Source organism: Anopheles moucheti, chromosome 3, assembly GCF_943734755.1.
Source record: "Anopheles moucheti chromosome 3, idAnoMoucSN_F20_07, whole genome shotgun sequence".
Taxonomy (NCBI): domain Eukaryota; kingdom Metazoa; phylum Arthropoda; class Insecta; order Diptera; family Culicidae; genus Anopheles; species Anopheles moucheti.
The window spans coordinates 87824511-87836193 of NC_069141.1; the positions used below are offsets into that span (position 1 = coordinate 87824511).

At 46.0% G+C, this 11683-nt stretch overlaps 1 protein-coding gene across 1 annotated transcript; it reads left to right on the top strand.

The window, feature by feature from the left end:
* The first annotated feature begins 8187 nt into the window (after positions 1-8187).
* Positions 8188-10842, top strand: LOC128303097 (dachshund homolog 1-like). Its single transcript, XM_053039950.1, has 3 exons — positions 8188-8192; positions 9921-10178; positions 10269-10842. Exons 1-3 carry the CDS (start codon positions 8188-8190, stop codon positions 10840-10842), a joined length of 837 nt encoding a protein of 278 aa, XP_052895910.1.
* The last annotated feature ends 841 nt before the right edge of the window (positions 10843-11683 follow it).

The window sequence follows — 11683 nt, forward strand, 5'->3', positions numbered from 1 at the left end:
GGCGGACAAAATGGCGGACAAGATGGCGGCCAAGATGGCGGACAAGATGGAGGACAACATGGCGGACAAGATGGCGGACAAGATGGAGGACAAGATGGCGGACAAGATAGCGGACAAGATGGCGGACAAGATGGCGGACAAGATGGCGGACAAGATGGCGGACAAGATGGTGGTCAGGATGGCGGCCAAGATGGCAGACAAGATGGTGAACACAAGATGGCGGACAAGATGGCAGACAAGATGGTGAACACAAGATGGCGGACACAAGATGGCGGACAAGATGGCGGCCAAGATGGCGGCCAAGATGGCGGCCAAGATGGCGGCCAAGATGGCGGACAAGATGGCGGCCAATATGGCGGCCAAGATGGCGGACAAGATGGCGGAAAAAATGGCGGACAAAATGGCGGACACAAGATGGCGGACAAGATGGCAGACAAGATGGTGAACACAAGATGGCGGACAAGATGGCGGACACAAGATGGCGGACAAGATGGCGGCCAAGATGGCGGCCAAGATGGCGGCCAAGATGGCGGCCAAGATGGCGGCCAAGATGGCGGCCAAGATGGCGGCCAAGATGGCGGCCAAGATGGCGGCCAAGATGGCGGCCAAGATGGCGGACAAGATGGCGGACAAGATGGCGGACAAGATGGCGGACAAGATGGTGGACAAGATGGCGGACAAGATGGTGGACAAGATGGCGGACAAGATGGCGGACAAGATGGCGGACAAGATGGTGGACAAGATGGCGGCCAAGATGGCGGACAAGATGGAGGGCAAGATGGCGGACAAGATGGCGGACAAGATGGTGGACAAGATAGCGGCCAAGATGGCGGACAAAATGGCGTACAAGATGGCGGACAAGATGGCGGACAAGATGGCGGACAACATGGCGGACAAGATGGTGGACAAGATGGCGGACAAGATGGTGGACAAGATGGTGGACAAGATGGCGGACAAGATGGAGGACAAGATGGCGGACAAGATGGAGGACAAGATGGCGGACACAAGATGGCGGATAAGATGGCGGACAAGATGGCGGACACAAGATGGCGGCCAAGATGGTGGACAAGATGGCGGACAAATGGCGGACAAAATGGCGGACAAGATGGCGGCCAAGATGGCGGACAAGATGGAGGACAACATGGCGGACAAGATGGCGGACAAGATGGAGGACAAGATGGCGGACAAGATAGCGGACAAGATGGCGGACAAGATGGCGGACAAGAAGGAGGACAAGATGGCGGACAAGATGGCGGACAAGATGGCGGACAAGATGGTGGTCAGGATGGCGGCCAAGATGGCAGACAAGATGGTGAACACAAGATGGCGGCCAAGATGGCGGACAAGATGGCGGACAAGATGGCGGCCAAGATGGCGGCCAAGATGGCGGACAAGATGGCGGACAAGATAGCGGACAAGATGGCGGACAAGATGGCGGACAAGATGGCGGACAAGAAGGAGGACAAGATGGCGGACAAGATGGCGGCCAAGATGGCGGACAAAATGGCGGACACAAGATGGCGGACAAGATGGCAGACAAGATGGTGAACACAAGATGGCGGCCAAGATGGCGGACAAGATGGCGGACAAGATGGCGGCCAAGATGGCGGCCAATATGGCGGACAAGATGGTGGTCAGGATGGCGGCCAAGATGGCGGCCACGATGGCGGCCAAGATGGCGGACAAGATGGCGGACAAGATGGCAGACAAGATGGCGGACAAGATGGCGGCCAAGATGGCGGCCAAGATGGCGGCCAAGATGGCGGCCAAGATGGCGGCCAAGATGGCGGACAAGATGGAGGACAAGATGGCGGACAAGATAGCGGACAAGATGGAGGACAAGATGGCGGACAAGATGGAGGACAAGATGGCGGACACAAGATGGCGGATAAGATGGCGGACAAGATGGCGGACACAAGATGGCGGCCAAGATGGTGGACAAGATGGCGGACAAATGGCGGACAAAATGGCGGACAAGATGGCGGCCAAGATGGCGGACAAGATGGTGGACAAGATGGCGGACAAGATGGCGGATAAGATGGAGGACAAGATGGCGGACAAGATAGCGGACAAGATGGCGGACAAGAAGGAGGACAAGATGGCGGACAAGATGGCGGACAAGATGGCGGACAAGATGGCGGACAAGATGGAGGACAAGATGGCGGACAAGATGGAGGACAAGATGGCGGATAAGATGGCGGACAAGATGGCGGACACAAGATGGCGGCCAAGATGGTGGACAAGATGGCGGACAAATGGCGGACAAAATGGCGGACAAGATGGCGGCCAAGATGGCGGACAAGATGGAGGACAACATGGCGGCCAAGATGGCGGCCAAGATGGCGGCCAAGATGGCGGACAAGATAGCGGACAAGATGGCGGACAAGATGGCGGACAAGATGGCGGACAAGAAGGAGGACAAGATGGCGGACAAGATGGCGGACAAGATGGCGGACAAGATGGTGGTCAGGATGGCGGCCAAGATGGCGGACAAGATGGCACTTGCCTAATGGATCAAAGAATGCTGTAAAACATAATATATTGTTGTAGTCGTTCAGTAAGTAGAAGCTCACCGCAGAAATCAACCGGTAATTTTTGTTCATCGCCTGAAACATCGATGTGAGCGAATGATCATGGAGGTAGTCTTTCAACACAAAAACTTGACCTAGCATTTTAGTTTTCAAATGCTGAAAGCTATGCAAATCTAACCGATTGTGCATAACACAAATTATTATTGTTATATAAAATTTGCGTTGTTTGTTTAATGGGATACACAATGGTAAACATTCCACTAAATAATAAATAAACAAAAAAATCGAAAGTCACAACTAAGTAACTCGCCCATTCTGTATTGCAAAATGTATGACAGCCTGACTACCCCTCACAATGCATCAGAGAATGAGCGATCTCCCGCCAGGATATGCAACATATACGCGGCATATTTACGTGGAGTAATTTGATTGGATGAATTTTCCTCTGCATTCGGCTCCATCTGGGGATCATTCTCATTGATAACGTCACCACTATCTGTGTTTGTCCCCGTGTTCGATGGTCTCGGCTGTCTTCCTCGGCGACGTATCTTAAACATACCATGAGTCCAACCGGCTTCACCCCGTGGAAACAGGATCGGGTACTGTAGTGGACGCATCATCTGGATGGTCTCATACACTGGCCTTAAGGATCCTGTAGCACTATCTTGCAGCACAATCTTCAATCTCCCGTGTATATTCCGTGATGCCGGTGATATCGTCACAAACACACATGACCCACCTCACCTGCAGTCGGTGCGTTATTCCGGCACTGGTCGATACCCGGTATACGTGAAAGGAGGCAAATGCGCAGTTCATCGCGAACAATTCATGCGTTCATACGTATGACTGAACATTCATGTTAGGAGATTGCATGTGATAAATACTCGCTGCAGGTCAGACAATATCGATTAAGTCCACCACCAACTACTGGTGCTTGAGTGTTTTGTAAAGTTAAGTTAAGATCGAAGAAGTATAACAGAGTGTTGCATGGCGAATATCCCGGAAGCACAGCGAGCGAACCAATTCGATGGCAAAGTGCTCCTTGGATGCTGTAGTTGTAAATTCCACCACGTGCAGCTTCTCGAAGTTGGCGCACGTATGATTGTAGCTCCATTTAGAAGAGTATAGGTAACTGGTGGTAACACCAGTAGTAACTGGTGTTGGTGGTGATATAGCCAGTTCCGATATTAAATTCGAAGATGGTGAAGGCCATGGTTATTGAAGAACATGGTTAGGGACGGCCCAGCGGCGGATCAAACCGTAGGCGAAGTAGGCCCCTTCTTACTGCGCTTTTCGCCTTGTCTCATTTCAAGTCCCCTCAATGTCCCCCTTCTCACCTGGATCGTTTTTAAAATTCGAGGCCCCAACTATAATTCCGCCCTGGGCCTCCAAAGGGATTGATCCTCCACTGACAATTCGTATTACAAACTGGTGTGCTTTAATGTTTTCATGCGGATTTAAAACTATTCTAAATTTGCTCCTTCGTAAAATTAATACAATTTCATATTTATATTAAGTAAAATCATTATTGTATTTCATAATAAAAAGTATTACACATTGGATACAATTGTCTTTTAAATGACATATTGAACTGCTTAGAATCAAACGCGTTATTTGCACTGTACTTATTGTTGCCTTTTACCACTGGTCGGTCTAAAAAGATTCCGTGTCACATCCCATTTTCATCACTTATACTTTTGCCGCAAATACACTACTAACACTCTTTTTACAACCCACATACATACGGTTACTTGCTCCTCGTGTTCTCCATCGTTATTACTAACTATTATTCCGATCTTTAAATTGACTGTGGTCACAACGAAATATGCTCCCTTTGGGACGTAAACACATTCGACTGTATTCTAATATATTCCGCATGTGTGTTCTTTCTCCGTTCAAGAACCAACTGTTTGTGTTCCATTTCTTTTGTATTCATTTTCAAATCCTTCGATTGCATTGATTCCTACATGCACGGAGGGTAGCGCAACAAAACAAGCACAATAAAGGATGCATGACATTTTAACGACTCGACTAGCAGGACCCATTTTGCGGGACACGAAAATAAAGCCATAACGTTCCGACTCGACTCAACATATCGTGGTGACAAAAACAGACAACCAACACACACGCACACGAGAGTATGTTTTGTGTGTTTTAGTATCGCCGTCACGATACGCTATGGAAGCCGAATGTCGAATGAGTAAAAGTGAAATGATGCCATTTTATTGAGCATAACGCAGGTCGAGCATGGCAGGAAGCGCGAAGATGCGCGCAGAAGGGGTTTTATTTTCCAACGTACTCGCTATAAACGAGCAACCTGTTCATCACTATCAGGACACCCGTAGCGCTGTGGCCGTAGTCGGGACAAATCAAGGTTTACACAACACCGGTAGCGATGGGGGCGCATGGTGGAGGGAAGAAAAATGGCACAATCTTACTCCATGCGACTGGCGCGAAACAAGGTTCTGATCTTTTCAGCCAACAGTAGGCCACGCCTCGTTCGCTAGCAAACGTTACCATGCAACCGTACGTGGCGAAAAGCGATGGGATATGGTAGTTGCGCGCCTGCTCTGCATCATCTTCCCAGATGGGTTTCCATTTGCCCGGTTGCGAGTATCTTCTCTCATTCCCATCCACTAGTGCCGTACTGCTCCAACACACTGTCTGTGTGTGTGCGCGCGCGAACCGGAGTCGGAAAAACCTTTGTCCGGTCGCCATTACTGGAAAATCCTTTGGCAAACCAGCCCAAACGAAGGTACGGTGGGAATGTAGTATACGTGCAGTGCTATCCTGCTTGCTCCACGCTTAGCTTGCACCCGACAGGGATGTGCAAAGCGAGACAGTGCCGTCGTGCCGAGGATGGGGAGATGTTTCGCGTAAAGGAAAACCTCATCGAGTGGATGATCCTTCCTGTGGTCGGCCCACGGTCTCGCAAGCGGATATCCACTTTACAACGCGGGTCCCAAGGTCCCGCGCGAACCAGATCCGGTGGCATCCGACATTGAAGAGTGCACCGTGTGTTCGAGAGGCTGCGTCTTATCCCGCCGGAATATCCGCGCTAGGTTACAGGCACTTCCCGTCGGTATTTGATTCTAGTGGTGGTCAATGTTTGAACGGTGGACTATCTTATCCAGCTTCATACGGCAAGTTGCTAAACAGAACGTTTTTTCGAGTCTGTCTAGTGAGTGTTTTGGACTAAAAAACAATACAGTGAATGGGAAGCGAATGTGTGAACAAGGTGAAAATGCACAGTCCTTTCACCGTGTGTACGACACCTTGGTGATCTGTTTGTTCTGATAAAATATAGAGTGTATTGTGGTCTGGTTTTGCGTTCCCTTGTGCTTTTGGAAGTCTGCAAGGGAATTCGTGAATAATTTGCCATGCATCGGAAACAGAACTCGATAGCGGGGAATTGAGCTAGACTTCAACATCGATGCCGTTGGAAATAAGAAATAAAACAGAACAGCAAAACAACACATAAAAACAAACGATGCAAAATTGAAACAAGCAATGTGAACGGAAGTGCTTTGGTGCATAGACAGTGCGATATCTCCATCGATCGGTTTGTGCCGGAATCTTCTTTGGACGTTCTTTATTAATTGACCAGTTGTTGCATTGGTAGTGCATTTTTTGTTCGCAAATGATCGAAGAACAAACGATGAACCGTAGCAATACATAGCCACAACGAGGACAATACCACGGTGCAGTGAAAGTTTGGCGACTATAAATAAGTAATTTGTTTCTCGTACTGATAAAAAGAAAAATATTTTTTAATGGTAAAGCACATGAAAGGATTAGAGTCGTAAGCAACGGAAATTGTTTTACGCAGTGTTCGGTTGTGGTATTAAATTGTTGTTGATAGGAGTACACCTATTGCGGTTGAAACATCGATTAAGAAAGAAAAGGTTAGTTATGCAATTGAAATAATTTATTTAAAACTAACATCTAACAAAATGCATCAACTTTAGTTTTAGTCTGCAAATTTACATATCACAGCATATCACATATCTGAACTATGAAAATCAAGATTAAATGTAATTTATGTAAAACACATGTCTTAACCCTTCAGAATTGATTAATATGATTTAAGCTCTACTTCCACTGGGGTTGCAGTGGAATGGCTTTGAAATATTAATATTTTCCCCATAAATCAAACGTCCCCGTAATTTAAAATCATGCATAGTTCAACCGACGGTAGCACTAACCATAATCATGTTTGTTGTAGATCCGTGAAAATAATAGCTCATATTTTATTCATATCGTTTACTATTTTAATGAAGTAAGGATTAATTCTAGAGTATCTAGAGACTAAAGACAAATGACATATTCTAATGTAAACTACGACATTTTGGATACTGTTTAATGAAGCGATTTGTTGCGTCCGTATCTTGAATATCCCTAGCAAAAAGAGTTTTTAAGAATTTAAGGAACACCACAAGTCTAGAATACTTCATGTAATGTCTAATATATCTAATGAGAGACACCAATACAAAACCGTTTTAAGTAAAGGTACGTGTTCAACTAACCATGGAGGTCATATTTAGTAGTTCTGTTTTTAAAAATATATTTCGTTTTTAACACTGAATATCTTTAACGTAAATGATAGCGATTCATTCGATTAATCTGTCCTGCATGTGTGAAATTTAAAAATATCTCTGCGAAATATTAAAAAATAGTAGGTTCCTTGAGATAATTTCCTTGTTAATTGGGTAGCGATTTATTTGAATAAGTATTGATATATTTTACCGTACTAAGATAAAATTTATATGGATGGATAATGGATAATATGAAAAAAACATGGTGTAGGTTTATACAATCTATAAACCTTTAAACTTAACTAGGATTTCGTTTAATTTTTGTTTATTATGTTAAATTACATACAATTTTCTTCTGTTTATTAGTACACACTGTGTATCCATTTAAGTGTTTCAAGATGACGTACGCTACTCAACAACTCCCTCTCTGGTGAACGCGATCGTTGCATTGTGCATTTGCATGTACGTGATAAGCCATAGACGTATCACACGCACCAGCAAACCCGAAGAGGCGCACCGGCGGCCTGTGGTGTTTGTGTTTGAAAATTCGATTTATGTCCGGTGCCGGAAGCACTCAATTGTGCAACAAAACAGCTTGCGCTGCAAATGCCTTCAGACCGCGGGTCAACGCAAACCCACAGCGATGGGTGGTTGTCGACCGTTTGGAGCTGCCCGAGCTGGCCTGTGTTTTGTTTGTGCAACGCGTGGTTGGTTGTTGTTATTGTTGTTGTGATTGTGGTTTGCATGTGGCAAAGCGCAAACTAAAGTCGTGTGCGCGGGCGTGTTTCCAACGACGCACTTGTTGAGTAGGACAGTATGTTGACATTTTATTTCTATGCTGCTGCTGCTGGAATTCCGTTCCCGGAACGGCCGGCCATGTGACATGGGGCAGTTGCTTCGCGATCACACCGGCAAACGAATGTGTTCTGTTGTGAAAGTACGCCGGTTCGTTTAGGTAGTGATCAAATATTTTCGTGTGTTCAAAAGGCTTTAGAAATGTACGGTACCGTGACCGATCTCGAGTAGTTAGCGATGTAGCTCTCAGTGTTAACAGTACCCACATATAGACGGATAAAAAAGATCTGTTCTAGTAGTACAAAAAAAGCAATACATTTATAATCATGAGGTAAAAAAGCATAACACTTATTAAAGCTAGCAAAATAAACTGTAATTGTTCAGTACAAATTTATTGCTTATTCGAAATATCGAATATAGATCACTATTCTCTCTTCTTGGCGTAACGACCATCTAGGTCATGCCTGCCATTTCTGGCTTACTAGACTTAATTTTACTACGTAGCCGCACAGTCAAGTCCATGCTACGGGGAATTGGTCCGGATGGAAATTTATACCGGTCCTGACCTGGTGCGGTTACGAATACAACACCGGTCACCCCTAAAATCTCTATTCTGTAAAGTTACTATGCTGTGCAACTTCAGTCAATGCTCAGCCAGTGCGTCAATTTACTAAAACGTTATTGCATATTTTACTGTGATTTATAGTAACTTAAACTTATAAATGAGAGGTTGAAAAGATATAAACATAATATGTTACTGTAATGATTCTCATTTTCCGTATCTTCTTCGCTCTGCTCTAGCTTTCAATCGAGTCACAAACGTTGTTGCTCAGCATGGAACATTGGTAGCGCTAGCTAAATTACCTTTATAGTTAATTAAATTTACCCCATCATTGCTCGCACAGTCCCATTATGACATAACGCAGTTTGATCCTTGATAGTTCCCCAATGACATCCACACTCGAAACCCGCTTCGTACCGTCCCGTGTAAGCTTACCGCATAATTGAAGCGGATTTATCTTACATTACAACGACAACCAACGATTGTAACGCTTGTGAACCGTTCCCACCCTTTATGGTCCATTCATCCGCAGCCTCCGCCTGTGCCTCGCACATCACTTCGGTGGACGGTCATTTCTAGCCGGTCGGTTGGGATTTATCTGTCGGTGCTAATCGCCAACCATTCGGTGATTCAAATTTCCAATTCATTTGCTTCATGCCGACGTAAACCCATTGCAGAAAGGCGAGTACCGCCACACACGCGAATGCACGCATATCCTGCACAAAACCGGGCCGACCGAAGTTGGGCGGAAGTCGGTGCATACATTTTCCTTTCATGATCATTAAATGAAACGCCCGTTCAACCGAGTCCCGGAACGTCCGCACATTGGACGCAAAAGGTTCAATGGATCGAGTCCACTTCCTCGGAGGATGTGCTTCTGGATGGTTGAAGGCAAACGCAACGTGCGCGACGGGGAAGACACTCGTCCAATCTCATCCCGACGCGAACCAACACCGGCACAAAGACACGATGGGAAGGCGAATCGAGTCAAGCGTGGCGTGAGGAGATTTATGCACGTAAATCAAACTTTCCGCTTCCGGTGGTATTTTGAATATTCATGATAGTGACGAGCGCCTCGGAGGACGACCCCTCGGAGGAAGTGGACCCTGGACACGCGCAAAGTTGCCTGGTAGGCTCTCGTTGCTCTTGTTACTTGTTGGTAGCTGCTGGTCGTAAAATGGCAGATGGGCATTTATCATCAGAGTTACCGAGCACGGGGCACCGTTAAGTTTATCTACTTGTTTATCGCAATGAGGCATTGTGTAGTACGTGGAGCAGGACCGACGCTTCTTACCAACGATTAAAGTGTACGACTCGTACTTACAAGCTTAATTAAAGAGCTGGATGATTTCAACGATCCCCAAAACATGCCAGCATCAGTATCAGTGGAATATAAATAGAAAAGGACCCAATATTGCTACAGGAAACTCCGTAGATATCGATACATTAAATACTTCCGTTACAATGTCCCATTTTTTCGGTCGTTTATTTTCTCAGGGTCAAGCGAAAGTACGGCAGCAAAATGTACGAAAGCTCCTGCTCATATCAGACGGCGCTGGATCTGAAACGGGGAGCTTCCCCGCTCGTAACACATCAAGTGAAATCGGAAGACTGTCTCGGCTTGACACAGTGCACCGATTGGGGTTCGTACCGGTTCCACCAGTCAACATTCGAACAGTTAAAACAAAGCGTAGAGAAGGCTAAAGCTGCCCTACAGGATAGGACATCTTTCCTCGGCAGTTCCAGCGCATTTAGGTAATGATCAGTGGAATGCGTCTAGTTCTTAATGTTAATATGTATGTTAAATTTTCCTTAAACTTCCTTCTTTAATTTTACTGGATGCAGCGACATTTATTCTTCGCCAAGATTGACGGAATCGCTCGAAAACGTTATTTCGCACAACACCGCCAATAATAATAGCAGCAACAATGGCACGGCTAGCACAAACCCTGTCTCGAATGGTAATGCTAGCGCTGAAAGCAACCCTGCCAACACTAACGCTTCCAGTAACGCTGGCAGTGTACTAAACGTCAGCGGTAGTAACGCTGGCAGTGGCACGGGAAATGGCGCTAACACCAGTGCCAGCAGTGGTGGAGGTGGTGGTGGCGGTGGTGGAGGTAGTGCAGGAGGTGGTGGAGCAAGTGGAGCAGGTGCTGGTAGTAGTAGCATCAGCGTTATAAACGCAACCTCACTCGTGTCACCCTCGAATTTGTTGGGCAACGGGCTGGCAAGTCAACGTCACCGCAACGATCTGCTAGGATCCGGTAATCTTAACCTGGTGTCCTCAACACAGTCGCCCACAACCACCTCGACACCGTCATCAATCCTGTCCCAGAACCTAGAGTCTCCGGTGGACGTCAAGTCCCGACAAGGTAAGTCCGATGCAAGATCAGCTTGTAAAAGAAGATTTCGCTACTGACAGAGACTTCAGCGACTTATAAATGAATGTAAATCTTAAATAGATTTACACTGGTGACTAGTACGACTACTTTGAAATTAAAGTAGTAGACGCTAAAGATCCAAGGATATTTTGCTAGTATAATAAATGTTGGTGAGACTGCCCCGCGATACCATAACGAGATTTTTGTCCAATCTGATAGAGCGTAGCTTCTAAAGCCTAATTCAACACTTTTGTAATGAGCATCGACCCAATGCGCATGTTTCCTTTTAAGATAATTCGACAAATAGCAATATCGGTAGCCATTGTGGGAGGTAAACGTGTAATATTCGCTAATCGCAATAATGATTCAACTCAGATATAAATTTCCATCAAAAGTGTATGGAAAATACCTTAAGCTGACCTTAACTGATAGAGTGCCTTGGGACATTATTATTTTGCTCTATAAACTACACAAACAATCCCATTACTGTAGGGTATGAGAACCCAGTCAGTCAGTTAAAAAACGATGTTTTGTGGTTTATTTTTATTGACCGTATCAAAAATCGAGCACTAAACGCTTCGTAAACAGTAGATTATGTTGCGTGTCACCGATAATCCTGTGTACTTTTCTTCTCCCTCACTTCCGCGTACCAGCGTAGGCTCTGAAAACACATGTACCTTCACGCCAATTAAACAATTTGATAGGCTACACCCTATCAATTACCAGCGCAGGACGCAGAATGGTTCGGTTTTTCTGCGACGCAAACAAATCCCCGCTCATATCACACTTTCCCGTGTGCATACATTCAGGCGTTGCGGCTCGTCCCAAAGTCTCGAAGCACACTATCAATAAACACATCTAAACATGACCCTATTAACA